This window comes from Nyctereutes procyonoides, unplaced genomic scaffold (genome assembly GCF_905146905.1).
Source record: "Nyctereutes procyonoides isolate TBG_1078 unplaced genomic scaffold, NYPRO_anot_genome, whole genome shotgun sequence".
NCBI lineage: Eukaryota > Metazoa > Chordata > Mammalia > Carnivora > Canidae > Nyctereutes > Nyctereutes procyonoides.
In genome coordinates this window covers 6996289-7012544 of record NW_026575144.1, presented here as the reverse complement: position 1 = coordinate 7012544, position 16256 = coordinate 6996289, and the positions used below count along the sequence as shown (strand labels likewise).

Below are 16256 nucleotides of genomic sequence, written 5' to 3'. Positions count from 1 at the left end.
AGAAACTCCGAGGCCAACCCAGTTGCTATGGGCCAAATGCAGGCTGCCAGTTGCTACCCCGATCTCTGAACAGGTCCTCCCAGCGAACAGAGGAGAACACGGAAGCCCTAACATAATCTGTGATTGCCACCTGGCCCCACCAACAGTGAGAGGCCATCTCAGGCTCGAAGGAAAGGAGAAATGAAACAAGAGGGTGGGTGACATGTGGCCAAATAGAAAGGAACACCTGAGGCATATAGTCAGAGACAGCTTTCAGGGAGGAAGAAATAAAGGAGTTGGGGGGAGAGGGGTAGGAAAAGTGAAAGCAAGCTGACAGCAACTTGAGGAAGAAGAGGAGCTGAGGTGCTGAAGACTCAGAAGAGTCACACTCAGGAAGGGACTCTGGGTTGGCTTCCCGAGGGAGAGAAAAAGAAGATGGGCAAATCCATTATTACTGGACAAAGAGGGAGAAGGCAGACAGGTGCTGTGTCCTGAGGGCTGTCATAAATTACATTATGCATCCTTCAACCCGAGAGCTCACACACTGTGACTCAGGTTAGAGAAGACATGGTGTCTTAGGGGTCAGATAAATGGCCATACGATCACACATTAAAAGAAGCAGAACTGAAGTACTTGTTTGTAAGTCCTATGGGACTTAAGATTGCCACATAAAATACAGGATGCCCATTACATTTCCATTTCAGATAACTTCTTAGTATACGTATGTCCCATGCGACATTTAGAACATACATATATACTAAAAAGATTATTCACTGTTTATCTGAACTTTAAATATGGCTCCTTGTCCTGTTGTTATTTGCTAAATCTGGCAATACTATCTGGCTTCCACATCTCTCTCCATCATACCGAGTTCACTCAAAGAATCCTGGGGTAGAAAAACAGAAAGGAGTGAATGAATAAAACTGAAAGGAGGGATAATTCACACAGATGGCCTAATGGAGAATGCTAATATGCAACTCATAAAATTAAGGGCATAAAAACAAAAAAGGTGAGCAGTGGAACCCACAGGAATGTGAGAACTAGAGAAAAAATACACTGTACTCATGAAAAGCAGCAAAGCCTAATGGTTTTCATTTGTGGGCTAACAAGTAAATTCCAATTGCCTTTTCACATCACCCAACAGAGATTCCAATGACCCAGAGATGTGAGGCTCTGGGCCAAGTAAGAACCAACCAAATAAGGGATTAAAGTCATTAGTGCTAATCTCCCTTACCTGAAAAAGAATGGGAAGGCTATTCAAAGTAGTTTAAGAGGCGGGGTGAAAAGAGACCAGAAGGCTCCAGAGGTCCTGGCTTCCAGCCACACCTCCTCAGCCAAAAGCTAAGGGCTTTCCTGGGCTCGGGAAGGCTTTCTTGAACCTACAACACCAGCTGAGTCCCTGAATCATAGAGTGTCCTCCTTGCCCCTTCTATCACATGAAAAGCCTTCATACCAGGACAATAAAACCACAATTGTCCCCTGTGAAAAGTGTGTTCCTTCAAACTTCAAAAAATCCCAAGGCTACCATTCCTGTTGCTAGAGAGATCCAGAGGCAAGAGAAAGAAAACAGGTCTTCTGAGAGGAGGCCCCGGCAAACAGAACTACTGGCCCCCTGTAGACCTGTCCCTGGCTCATAGGCCGGGCTGTCCTTCATTAATCAGGTACTGCAAAGTCCATTCCAAAGACATTCATGTTTTGGCCTCTGTTCTTCAGACAGGAGTGGCACTCTCATCTCAGCCATCAAAGCCCATCCTCCAGAATCCATACCTCTCGAAACAGGGTCAAAAGTTGCAAGACAGACAAAGCAGGCTTTGTCCACTGCCCACCGTGCTAAAGACAGAAAAACTGGGGAAAGGCACATGTTGGCTCTTCTTTCAAGAAAAAATGGAAAGAGCCCTACAACCAATCTACAAGAAAAAAATGGATCTTTCAGAAAACATGTCTGCCTCTTGCTCTGTTACTTTGACACCACCACACAGGCCGGCTTAATCCTGACTCACCAAACTTCAGGGAATCAGCCAGGTTCCCAGGCATCCTCAAGTGTCAGAGAACCGTAGGCTCTGAAGGAAGCCAGGAGGCACAGCTCCACAGGCTCAGGTCTCCAAAGAGCTCGGAGCTCGCTGCCTCAACTTCCTTCAGCTTTCCAGACATCATTTTGATACCATCACCTCACAGAATTATCAACAACAGTTTTGATTTGGAAATACATTTTGGAAAACGAAAATGTATGGGGTGGATACTAATTATCTTAAATACCATTTTCCACAGGAATAATAATTCAAAAACTACCAAGACAACTTGATGTGTATTATCTCATTTCACCCTTATAACAACAGTGGGATGGAAGCAACACTGGTATTAACCCTAAAGACTGTGGTTTTAACGGGTAAGTCCACCAAGGTTCAAAGGCTCTGAATGCAATATAACTTATCTAGTAAAGTAGCTAATTAGAACCCCTGTCCCACAGGGCCTTGTATCCTCTGGGGTGCCACGCGCCTTTCACACAATCCTAAAGCCCACAGATCAAGGAGGATGGGGGGGCGCTACCCGGAGGGCAGGCCCAACCCCCCCAATCCAGATATGCAAATGCTGGAATTCTGCACAGCAGCTAAAATACCTACCTCTACATGTAGCTACATACTGTTTAATATTAGTAAATATATGAACTAGGCTAACAGAATCCACACACAAATACCTTCTGTATAAAACCATTTATATGAAGTTTAAAAATAAGCAAAACAAAAAATAAAAAAATAAAAATAAGCAAAACACATTTACAGTGACAGAAGTCAGTAGTACAAGGTGACTTTCTGGGGCGTGATGACCGGAACAGAGTATAGGGGAGCTTGCCAGAGGAAATGCTGATAATAGCATGTATCTTGAGCAGGGTGATGATTACACTGGTGAATTCATTTGTAAGTTCATTCAGCATAAATCTGTGCATTCAAATCTTGACACTTCACTGTAAGCATGCCATATTCCATTAGTTTATAAGAAATAAACCTGGGCACCCCCCCCCAAAAAAATTTCACAAAGTTTACTGAGCATCTACTACAGCGTCGTGGAAAGATGCAAACGGCAGAGCTTTTTTTTACACACCAGTCACCATGCAAGGTACCCTCAGACTGCCTGTGTTCAAATCCCTATTCTACCACTTACTGTGACCTCCAAGAGCTTGCTGACACTCCCATACTTCATTTCTTCACCCAGAACAAAGAGATGGCAGAGGGTTGCAAGGAGCCCCTAAACAAAGTGTTTTGAACTGTACCAGACACACAGTAAGACTGCATCGTGCAGCTACTATTATCACAGAATAAGTCAGATCACCTCATAGGAGCCTTCAAATAGTTAAGAAGGAAAACCCAAATGTCTCTGAGCAGATGATGAAAACACAGAAATGCTCCTATTGTTCCCCTGCCCCTCCATCGCCTCCCCCTCCTACAGCCAGTCCCTTTATGGAACCCAGGACCTAAGCCCCCAGACTTGCCCAGCAGGGTCCTGCTCTCTTCCCTGATTTGCCTTCTTTCCCCACATTCAGGTTCCGAGTCAAGGAGGCATGCCTCTCCTGCCATCACCCCTGCCCCCATCTTCCTCTAGATTAACTTCCATTTATCCTTCAGGTTTTAGCTTTAAAAATCACCTCCTGAGAGAGAAAGCCCTCCTTGACTATGGTTCCCACTTCCAGATGGAGTCAGGGGCACTTCACCAACTTCCCATGTGCTGTCTCATCCCAGTTGTTATATACGGAACACTGCCTGGTATACAGCAGGTGATCAATACGTTTAAAAAAAAATCCACTATAACTGTGCTAGTCAGACTATTTTTAAGTAGAAGTCACAAAAGAAGTGCACAGAGATGGACTCCAGACTGGGACTGGAGAAAGGAAGGGAGGAGGGAGAGCCCAGATGGCTCTGCTATAAGCAGAGGGGCAACCTACTGGGGAACACTGGACAGGGAACAGGGGTGGACAGACTAAGCCCCAATACCAGAGGGTGACCGAGCCGGAAAGGGCTGCAGACTGCCTCCCATGACCAGACGCACTGGTCTATCACTGCTTCTTTTTTGAGGCAGGGACTTTGCTACCCTGGAGACACTCCCTTAGGCCTGGCATCCTGGGAATTTGCTGTGGTAATGTGGTAGCCCTAACCAGTCTTGCTGAAGGAATAGAGGAGCATAAAAACAAGAAGGAGCAAAATGCCCACGACAAAATTAAGATAAAACTTATCATACAGGGCAGCTTGGGTGGCTCAGCGGTTTAAGCGCCTGCCTTCCGCCCAGGGCGTGCGTGATCCTGGAGTCCCGGGATGGAGACCCACGTCGGACTCCCTGCATGGAGCCTGCTCCTCCCTCTGCCTGTGTCTCTCCCTCTGCCTCTCTCTATCATGAATAATAAAATCTTTAAAAAAAAAAAAAAAACTTATCATACACTGATTTATACACCACTGTCCTATGGGCTGTGCAGCCTGGCGCTGAAGCTCTGAGAACAGGCCTGCATTCAAATTCCCACCTACCTGGTGATTTGGCCCAGCCCTCAAGTTACATGAACTGGACCTAAACGTGCACCTGCTGAGCTGTGCCAGACAGCAGCACCGATCCCACAGGCTGGTGGCCAGGGTTCAAGCAGCAGCTATAAGCAAACCTCTCCCAGCAGTGCCTACCCCACAGTCCGCACCACTACATAAACATCAGCAGTTACCACAGTGACACAATAGGATTTGGAAACAGAGCAATGCTGGTAGATAAGAATTGTTATTCATTTCTTCAACCTTTTGTTTTCTTCAAATGTTCTTAAACCATGGTTTATTTGAAATGCTATCAAGGAAAAAAAAGTTTACAAAACATTTAAAAGGTGGGGGGGGATGCCTGGTTGGCTCATTAGATGGGGAGTATGAGACTTCTGATCTCTGGGCTGTGGGTGTAGAGCCCCATGTTGGGTGTAGAGATTATCTGTTCATTGAATTATAGAAACAGGAAAGAACCAGAGGGGAATAAAAACTGACGATGGAGCAAGGTATCAACAGCACTTTAAATAAAATGTTTTGAAGTCCAGGGGTGACTGGGACTCAATGGCTGGTTTTGGCTCCGGTTATAACCTTGGGATCCTGGGATGGAACCCTGCCTTAAGCTCTGAGCTCAGTGGGCAGTTTGCTTCAGGATTCTCTCTCTCTCCCTTTGCCCTCCCCAACTCATGCTCACTCACTCTCTAAAATAAATAAATCTTTTCTTAAAAAATATGTTTTTAGATCCAAATGCCTAACTTCAACACCAGGACCATAAAAAAACAGCTAGCTGCTTTTGTAGACTAGAGTACATTTTTTTTCCTTAAAAAAAATAGGTTTTAAGTCACTAAGAATACAGGTTATCAGGAGCTGGAGGTAAAAATTGTTTTTTTTAAGATTTATTTATTTATTCATTCAGAGAGAGAGGCAGAGACACAGGCAGAGGGAGAAGCAGGCTCCATGCAGGGAGCCCAATGCTGGACTCGATCCCGAGTCTCCAGAATCACGCCCTGGGCTGCAGGCAGCACTAAACCGCTGCGCCACCGGGGCTGCCCTAAAAATTGTTTAATAACCATCCAGAGACAGTTTCTGTTTGGGATTATAAAAAAAGTTCTAGAGATGGTTGGTGGTGATGGCTGTACAACACTGTGAATGTACTTAATGCCACTCAACTGTCCACTTAAAAATGGTTAAACTGGTAACAATGTTGTGTATATTTTACTGTAATTTTTTTTTTAATCATACCAAAAAAGTCATTGGCCCTCTTCACTGGGTACATAAGGTATTTCCCAATAATAACACTATAGGGGCGCCTGGGTGGCTCAGTTGGTTGGGCATCTGTCTTCTGTTTAGGTCATAATCGAAGAGTCCTGGGATTGAGCCCCAGGTAGGGCTCCTTGCTCAGCGGGGAGTAGGCTTCTCCTTCTGCCTCTGCTCCTCCCTCTGCTCATGTGCAGGCATGAGGCAATCTCTCTCTCTCTCTCTCATATAAATCTTAAAAAAAAAAGCTACATGCATTCCAGATTCAGAATGATGAAGTAATTAATATACTTTACAAAGAAATGGCACCTTAGCTCTTAGTGCTCTGTATCTGAAGAAGTCCAAACCTCTACTTTATGGTATATATATATCTAAATTGTACTATTTATTAAAAAAAAAAAAAGTTAAAATCATCTGGCCAATTTTTTCCCCTCAAATTTTAGTGTTTCTATAATCAAGAGCTACTAAATGAAGCAGAGACACAATGTTTTGACTCTCAGCAAATGTCTTTGTTTAGATAAATTAAGGCCTGTCTAGTGAAGACCCAAAAAAAAAAAAAAAACCCCTCAATAGAATAAAAGTTATTATTTGGTTGGTATATTAGGGTAACAGAAAAAAAAAAAAAACACCACTTCCATGCAAATAATGTCACAAGTCGAGAAGCTCTTTCTATAATTAAACACCAAATAAATTATTTTTCTCAAGACCATTTTAGCCTTTCTAACTCAATCTCAAAGAGAAGACTCTATTTAGAAGAGCAATGCATGACATGTTTAATCTAGTGCAGGTACTAGATTTCTAAGAACTTTCTCTAGCTCATGCATACTCCATGTTTTCATTCTTTCACTTTCCTCTTTCCTTCTATGGAAAAGTTTTTTGAATCATGACCAATGTCTGGCTGAATATCCTAGCTCCGCTCAGTACCAAGTGGCCTCATTTGATCTGAAATGCCCTGAGATGCCCTGCAGGGTATTAACCAGATCACTATGGACATACACCTGGCACCCACAGGAGGCTGGTCTGATCTGGAACAGATGCGTGGAAGATTATCCCGTCAATCAACACTGCTTTAAAAGAAAAAAAAAAAAAACAACTGGAATTTGGAATTGCCCATAAACTACTATCTCTAATTAACTATAACATATGAAGTATTTAGTTTCACATTGTTTTGGATTAAAGACAGGAAATTCGATCCATCCAACTAAATTCCATGAAAGGAACGTGGTTGAGCCTCAGAGTGTACCAGGAATAGAGGCAAAACCACCTAGATAATTTCAATCTACAGGCAGATGCAAATTACAAAATTAAAACATCAATGACATTTCTTTTCAATCATCACCACATAAAGGAAATTAAAAACAAACAGAAAGCCTCCTGGTGCCATCTCGACACAGACAAATTGAGCAACAGCTCTCCCCATCTCTCTGCGTTACAAAATAAACTACAGGCTAATTAAACTGTGAGTGAGTATGACACATCGTTTCTCTTAAAAGTACTCAACAAAACAGAGAGGGTAACATAGACTTCCCTGAAACCCCTGCAAGAGTGCACTGAACTTCCTTTCTTGCTTCCACCTACATGTTGGTTATCTCTGCATTCCCCAGATCTCTGGACTGCAAAGTGCTGGAGAGAAAAGGACCACTCCCTCTGCTCTGAATTCCCTAAAGCAGCAAGCCAGGGCCAAGCTGGATGAAAGTCAAGTGCAATACTTGGTAGGCTGCTAAAGAAGCCTTTGCATTCCTTCTGGATATTTCAGAGTACTGGCACACAGTAGGCTGTTCATAAAGGACTTGCAAGCTGAATGGTGCCTATTGGCTGTATTTATCACCCGTCATTTTGGGCCTTATAAAAATAAAAAAAATATGTTTGAGGTGGCAAAGGGGGAAAGAAATCACAGAAAATTCCCATCACTGAACAAGTATAAAACTGAGCACCTGGCTCAGTTAAACATCTGCCTTCAGCTCAGGTCATGGTCCCAGGGTCCTGAAATCAGCCCCATGTGGAGCTCCATGATCAGCAGGGAGTCCACTTCTCCCTTGCCCCTCCCTCCGCTCATACACTCTCAAGCACTCTCTCAAATAAATCAAACCTTAAAAAAAAAAAAAAAGCATTATAATGAATTTTAATCACTAAACTGCACCCCAGACATCAGATCTAGGGACCAATAAGTAAGAGGATGAGTTCTTTCTAAATAACCATTAAGTCAAACTATTAACCCTTTTGAGCATTCTTTTCCCTAAAAAAGAAGGCTTCCACAAAGATTTGTAATTTGGTAGAGTAAAATTCTTAGCTGTGAGCTTGACAGCCATAAAAGATAAGAAAATTTGACAGTACTGGGGAAGAAGGAAGAGTCTGCAAGCTAACACCCCTAGGATCCTGCCGATTAGAAACATTTTCCTGCATTAGTTTCCCTGTCAAGAAAATTTCAACCACCACCAAGCAAGAACACACTGAACCTGTGAACATTTACTTCACCAGCTTTGACAATAATTCAATCTATCGAAAAGCAGCTACACTGTGATTCAAAACAAAAAGCAACTCCTACCCACTGAAGGAAGAAGTACAGGAGGGAAAGAGGAAGAGGACTGTTACTCTTTGTTCAGTCCGGCTGTGGTTTAAAAGCTCAGATTAGCATTTCTGGGTATAAATGCAATGATCCCTGCATGATTTAAGAAAAACCGAATGCAAGTACACTGTGTGTGACACTATCATCAACCCCATGAAATTCTACTCTGTAAGCCACACATGAGCATCCACAAGGATTCAGCAAGTCTCCCAATCCTATTTGCAGATACTTCTCCAATAAGAGCTTCAGGTTACTGGTACCTGCAGAGATGTAGGAAAGCCCAGAGTTGTTTCCAGAGGAAGCTGTGGGGTATTTCAACAAGAACCAAAGTTATAGGAAACACTGCAGTGATCTCACCATCACCACAACTGAGGTGGTAAACCTGAACACTTTCACCTAAAAGCCTGGCTCAAAAACCCTTGGAAAGGCAAACCTAAAGACACTTTGTCCCCTTTCAGAGGTGAATGTATCATGAACATCTAGATATAGGCTACAAGGTAGCCTACAACATCCCTCTGGTTAGGAGGTGGGAGCTCCAGACACAGGTTGATGGTAGTAGCTCCCCCAAGTATACAGTGTATCCATACACCCATCTAGTCTGTTTAACCAGCCAGAGTGAAGATCTTGTTTGCTGCTATTCCAGACCCATGCAGGAAGAGTGGCCTATTTTAGTCCATGGTCAGGAGACAGTATGGGCACCCTCCCCCAATTAAAAGCAAAAAGCTCCACCACCTAATGCCTCCAGAGTCAAGCCAACATGTCCTTGAGTATCCACCACATGCCAGGCCCCAAAAAATGGGGGAAAACAAAGCAAATTCTGCCCCTAAAAGGAATTTAGGCATCTGAGGTGGGGGGGGGGGGGGGAGCGGGGAACACCCATGTGACCGGGAGGTGGAAAGAGTGACAGATGGGTCCTGTGGGAGCACACAAATGGGAGTGTAACCCACTGTGTGGTTGGCAAAGAAGCAATGCCAGCAAACACTGGAGTGGGGGGTGGAAAAGGCAGTATAGTCTACTCGGATTTACAAGGTAGAAGGGAAGGGAGGAGGAAGGAATAAGATTAAGGTCAGGAAGTACATCCTAGAGGAGTCAGAGAAACCTATTAAAATATCAGAAATTAGCAGTTCAGCCAAGTGAGAGCCTCAAGAACACAAGGGGTATGAGCACAAGGGGTACAACTGCAAGGCACGCAGGGGCCAGACCAAGCAGAGCCTGGCAAACCACCAGGAAGTCCACCCGGATCCAGAGGGGAATGGGGAGCCACTGAAGGTTTTTAAATAAGCAATGATGTTTCAGATTTTTGTTGTAGGCCAATCTCTCTGGTCTTGGACAACAGTCACCACAAACAGGTACTGGTGATTCTCTGAAATATTCCTCAGCCCCACCAAAACAAATAAGGATAACACTGCTAAAAAGACGGTCATAATCTCCTCTAATGTTTTGTGTTTTTTTAATCAAACACAAATACATTATATGAAACACACAGAAGGGACCTATGAACATGAAGAACTTTTAAATGTAGAAGAAATCTAATAATACCTTTTTAAGAAGTCTGAACTTGCATATAATTAGACCTAACTGTGAGATCATACATTTTCTCAAAGTTGTGTCTCAGGTTGGGTGCTTCCATTAAAGAATCTAAGGGGAGGGGCGCCTGGGGTAGTTCAGTGGGTTAACCGGCAGCCTTTGGCTCAGGTCAGGATCCCAGGGTCCTGGAATTGAGCCCTGTATCAGGCTCCCTGCTCAGCAGGGAATCTGCTTCTCCTCTCCCTTTGCCTGCTGCTCCCCCTACTCGTGCTCTCTCTCAAATAAATAAATAAAATCTTTAAGGGAAAAAAAAGGGACGCCTGGGTGGCTTAGCGGTTAAGCGTCAGCCTTCGGGTGGGGCAGGATAGAGTTCACATCAGGCTCCCTTCATGGAGCCTGCTTCTCCCTCTGCCTAGGTCTCTGCCTCTCTCTTTCCGTCTTTCATGAATGAATGAATGAATGAATGAATGAATGAATAAATAAATAAATAAATAAATAAATAAATAAATAATCAATCCTTTAAAAAAAAGAATCTAGGGGGGAAAAAATTTTTAACAGGAAAAAAAAAAGACACATACCACACCTCTTTACAAGGGCAATGTCAATCTGACAGTTTCAGTCTGCCAAAATGAAGTCTAAAAAATGGAAAATAGTGTATTATACTTCCAGAGTAAATAATCCCAAATCCACATTTATTATATGGTGGCTTTTACTGGTTAATGAAACCATTACACTGTTGGTGTTTGAAATAGCCAGGTTAAAAAAAAGAAAAAGAAAGAAAGAAATAGCCAGGTTTTCTCTAATCATGCCATAACAACCTTTTTTTTTTTTTTTTTGCTATAACCTCAAAATGCCTCTTTATTATAGAAGTTTAGGGAAATAGATAAACAAAGGACTAATTTTATAGTTAGAGAAAGACACTTAAACACTAGTGGCTTAGACTTTATTTTCAAACTAGACATGCTGAAGGTCTGAACTGGTCTAGACACCTTAGAGAGCTAGCCATGTCAGGTGTGAAGCTCTGCTTATACACGGAGAATTCCACAACTAGTCTACAACTATGAAGCCATCCAATGACTGCCCACTATTACATTTCTTCACCCGCTCAGAGACCAGTAGCTCTGAACACCTCTCACTACAATCAATCACATAATCCCCAATTAGATTTTCACCCACAATATAAGCCAGATAGACCTAACATCTAAAAGCTAATCAACAGAGTTACTGAGCATTTGCTTTTTATGGTCTCCACTCCAATGAAGAAATTATGATCTATAATCAGCAAGCCTCAAGTAAAACACCCAAGCTTGTAACTCCCAGATGTACCAGGGACTTGGACACATGGATGAAGGGCCTCATACAGTGGATTCTTCCCTGTAGATAATGCCTATGTCTATCATGCAGATGCTGAGAATACAAACCCACAAAATCAGTCCTTTATTAAATGGATAGCCTTTTCCAAATAAGCACTTATATATCAAAACAGACAGAAATGAACACCAGGTAAAAGTTTTATCAGCCTTTGGACTGATTTTTAAAAGAGGGCACAAGAGGGGCACCTGGGTGGCTCAATCAGTTAAGCAGCCAACAGTTGATTTCAGCTCAAGTCACAATCTCAGGGTCCTGGGATCAAGACCCACATAGGGCTCCACACTCAATAGGAAGTCTGCTTGAGGACTGGCGCACTCTTTCTCTCCCTCTGCTCCTCCCCCCACTTACACTCTCTAAAATAAAATCAATCTTAAAAAAAAAAAAAAAAAAGAAGAATCACAACACTGAGGTATCACTGTCCACCTATCAGAATGGCCAAAATCCAAAAGACTGACACCACCACATGCTGGCAAGGATGTGGAGCAACAGGAATTCTCATTCTTTGGTGGTAGGAATGCAAACCAGTACAGCCACTTTGGAAGACAGCTTGGCAGTTTCTGAATAAAATTAAAAATACTCTTACCATACAATCCAGTAACTGCACTCCTTGGTATGGACCCAAAGAAGTAGAAATCATTTGTCCACACAAAACCCTGCACATAGATGTTTGCTGCAGCTCTATTAAAAAATGCCAAAAGTTGGAAATAACCAAGTCCTTCGGTAGGTTAATGGATAACTATGAAGACAGTAAAAAAGATCAGTGGTTGCCAGGTTAGGGAGGGATGAAAAGGCAGAGCATAGAGGATTTTTAAGCCACTTGGTCTACTCTGTATGATGCTATAATGGTAGATATGTATCATTACACATTTGTCCAAACCCATAGAATGTACAAACACCAAGAGTGAGCCCTAATGTAAGCTATGGACTTTAGGGGATTATGATTTGTCAAAGTCGGTTCATCAGCTGTAACAAATGTACCACGCTGGAAGGGAATGTTGATAATGGGGGAGGCAAAGGACAGGAAGTATATGAGAAATCTCTGCACCTTCCCTTTAATTTTGCTGCAAACCTAAAACTGCCCTAAAAAAATAAACTTTAAAAAGAGAAAGAGAGAGAGAGAGAGAGAGAGAGAGAGAGAGACTGAGAGGGGTCTCTCTCCTCCAGGGTATAGTCGAGCAATATATCTTTCTAACACGCTCAGGGGAAAGGAAAGACATCTATAATTATCTTCAGTGCTCAAGAACATGAATGTTAGTATTAGATGTAGAGGAAATAATACAAGGCAGGAAGGCAAGTAATAGGATTATGGCACCATTTCTCTTCAAATTAACTAAAACAGTGAAAAATCTAACAAGGCCTTCGTTTAATTGAATATAAGACTTATCACAAACTTTCTAGCCAGCTATTAACAAGGGCTAAGTTTAAGTTAGAGTTGTCATGGGTTGTGCAGCTTAACCTTGACGTAAACCACAGTACAGTGCTGTACTATGGACCCTTTACACCCACAGACCCATTTCATGTGGTCACACACATTTCTCCTTCCAAATTACATACCTGAGGTCAATACCACTTCAACACAATCTGGGCCCCAGACCAGTTAACAAAACTCTCAAAAGTTTAATAGAATCTCTTCTCTCTTAAAGGAATCTCTTCTCTGAGTTTGTTTTAGTACCACCTGCCAAGTCTTAAGGAATCAGGTAAACCACAGGCATTTTTATTTGTCTCCCTGAATACATGAATCAGAGATTAAAGAACAACTGAGCGGCTTTTGGTACTTGTAGACTGTCATCTAAAACAACTTTAAAACTCGACTCAGTAAGGCCACAGAACATTTCAGAAAGTATATTTGGTCGGACGTCAGTTTTAGCTGAGGGTAAGTGCTAAGAAATAAAGCCACCACCTTAAACACTCTCCAAGTGTTCAGAAGGCCTCTCATCTTATACACCAGGAATGAACGTGTTTGTCTGTGCAAAGCCAACGTGTTTGTGTACAATTTACAGGCCTACTTATAATATGGTCAAGTGTCAAAGAGATACCCTTTCATAGTACCTCCACCCCCTAATCCTCTCCCAAACAAACAAAAACAGCCTGAATTGCTCACTGTATGCAAGAGGCTAGAGATTCTGCTTCATATAAGTTTTACTACTTTCCGTGGTTCACATTCTCCAAGAGACTAACCCTCTCATTTACTAACTCAAACCTTAAATAAACTGCTTCCACCAACTTCCCCTCTTCTCAAACCCCCACTCAGCAGAGAAGTCTCTTTCGGCCAAGAAAGCTACAGAGGAGGCTTGGAAGTGGCTGCCTCTGCAAATTCCTCCCCCTTCCTACCAAAAGGGCACTTCAAGAACTTGACAGTCTGGAAACGTGTGCATGTTGCTCCAATTGCATTCACCAGGACTGGATCTGAGCATGCAAAGTATCTTTCTACAATCAATTTCTATTTAGGCTGCCAATTACACTGAAACTTTGGTGGAAATCTGCTTCCTAAGCAAAATCAGAATGCCGTCCAGGTCCCATGCATGAGCTAACACTGGGGCGGCATACACCCACTAACACATACACACTCAGTCCTCCGCTGAAGACTTTTTCTGGCACAGGGGCATCCTAAACTCGCCCCATTTCATTTCCAGACTGTCATCTTTGATCCATTCCCAAATTCATGCTTTTTTCTCCATCTGAAGGTTCAGTCTAATCAGCTATTGTGCAGCAACTATGGTAATTTACCCCCTTGATTTCTTGACATTTTCTTCTCTGCTCCAGGCTGGGAAACTGTTTTGATCTGAATAGAGCTGTCTGTATGGGGATTCTGCATGTTAATGATGTGGCCAGCTGGCAGGGATGTTAGGTGAGAGCACACGGTGTACTTTTTGCCAGTTATGCTGCACCTCATCACGGCTGTAGTGGCCTTTCTAATCGCCTGCTACACACTAGGAGAGTACAACACCTAAACTAACCCTCTTCAGGGGAGCCTCGGGGACTAGGTGGAAACAGAACAGCCAGCCTGTCCTCTCATCAAGTGTCTGGGCTCTGAGGCGAAACACCCCTAGACGTTCCACCACCGATGAGGCAAACGCAGGTACAGATGCTCCCTTGACCCCGTCCCCGGCAAGGGAAAAGGAGTCAGTCGATACCCTTTCACCATGGTCTGAGCCTGTCCCCGCTTCATAGCCTTCACCCTGCCCAGGCTAGTGTAAGATGCTGCATTCGCCCGACTGCGTACTGCCGCTGCCACCCACCCCCCCACACCCCAACCCCGACCGCGCTGAGGACTTCCAACGGAGGTGGGAGCACTAGCTCCGGTGCCCGCCCTTCCCTCTCAATCCTGGCCAGAAAACTCCACTTCCCGGATTCCCGGCCACTCTCTCCCGCCCCCTCCCAGGGCGATCAAGCTAGCGCCGTCCAGATGCCAGCCAAGTGCCCAGCCCAGCCACGCACCCCCCAGCACCCCAAGCCAGGCCCCTGGACCTGACTCCGGCTCCCTCCCTCTCCCACAGCCTAGGGATCCCCAGATCCTCGGCAGGCTAGGACAGAGAAAAAGTCCCACCCCGCCCCCCCGGCCACGCCGCCAGCCTCCAGCACCGCCCGGGAGGGGCCTCCTCCCCAGAGGCGAAAAGGGAACGTGCGTGGTGGTCCAGCAGCTTCCTCTCGCACCCCGCGAGGGGCCGGACCCCCCAGGGGGAGGCCAGACTCGCGGGGCCCCGAGGGGACCCCTCCCTCTCCCCCACCCTCCGGGGGCCAGCAGTCCTGGGCAGAGAGTGCGCCTGCGGCGGGTTCCCGGGAGCCTCGGGGAGTTCGGGGGCTGCCCGGTCCAGGCGCAGCCTCTCCCGGCGGCGGGCGGAGGTCGGCGCCGCGGCGCGCCCCCGGGGGGCACTCACGATGGTCACGCTGGCTTTGCGCAGGTCGCGGTTCTCCTCCTGCAGCGCCTTGCACTTGAGTTTGTAGGTCTCCAGCTCGATCTTCAGCACCTTGTTCTCCTGCTGCAGCGAGGCCAGGCGGTTGGTGAGCTCCTCCAGGCGGAACGGCGAGATGACAATGCCCCCCGACTTCCCACCGCCGCCGCCTCCCCCGCCGCCGCCTCCCCCGCCGCCGCCGCCGCCGCCGCCCGAGGTCGACGAGCAGGACGACTGCATGGCGGCCGAGCTGCTGCTGTTGCCCCCCGCCCCGTCCGTGTCGCTCTCGCTGGCGCTGTCCGCCATGGCCGCGGCGGGCTGGGGAGAGGAGGAGGAGGAGGAGGAGGAGCAGGGAGGCGGCGGCGGCGGCGGCGAAGGCTGGGCTGCGAATGAGTGGGCGCCGGGCGAGCACAGGGGAGCGCCGAGCTGGGCGCCTGGCAGCAGGGCGCAGACTCCGAGCGGCGGCGAGAGAAAGAGAGGGAGCTTCCCGCTGCCAAGGGACCTCCTCTGCCAGAGAACAGAGACCCCGCCCGGGCTCGGGCAGTACTGCACTGGGGCTCGCTCCAGCCGGGCCTGGCGCGCTCGCTAGGCCGCCCGACAAAGCGGGCCGAGAGCTCCGGGGCCCGCCCGCCGCCGCCGCCGCCGCCGCCGCCTCCCTCCCTCCCTCCCTCCCTCCCGCCTCCCGGCGCGCGCTCCGACCCGCGGCCCCGGGACGCGCGGCCACCGCCACCGCCGGGGCGGGAAGGCCAGGCCAGCCTCCGCACCAGCTGCGCGCCGACCGCACGTGTTCCGAGGGAGGGCCCCCGGGCCCCCAGACCCAGCCCCCGGCCCCGGCCTCTTCCGGGCTCGCGCCGGCTCCCGCGGAAAGGAAGCCTAGCGCCCTGCTGGCCTCGCAGGTGCTGGGGACACGTGGAAAGGTCACTCCTTGGGGCTCCCCACCCGGCCCTGGCCGAGCTGTGCCCCCGTCCTCCGCCGACTGCGTGTGCTCCTGTCTCCCTCTGTCTGCCTCTAACACACACGCAGCCCTTTCGGTTGTATCTTCTCCGCGAGCTTCGCTGGGAAGCCTATAGGAGAGCGAGCGCCGAGGGAGCAGAAAGTTCCCCCGCCCGCAGCCGGGGGGGGGGGGGCAGAGGGGGGGGCGGGGGTGAAACAGCAGCAGCC

General features: G+C 46.6%; 1 protein-coding gene across 1 annotated transcript in view; it reads right to left on the bottom strand.

Moving 5' to 3' along the window:
- Positions 1-15712, bottom strand: part of CCDC6 (coiled-coil domain containing 6) — a 111742-nt gene extending 96030 nt beyond the window's left edge. Inside the window, exon 1 of the mRNA XM_055308837.1 lies at positions 15081-15712. Coding sequence (XP_055164812.1) covers positions 15081-15401 — 321 coding nt within the window. The 5' untranslated portion in view covers positions 15402-15712. The remainder of the gene's footprint in view (positions 1-15080) is intronic.
- Positions 15713-16256: the final 544 nt, after the last annotated feature.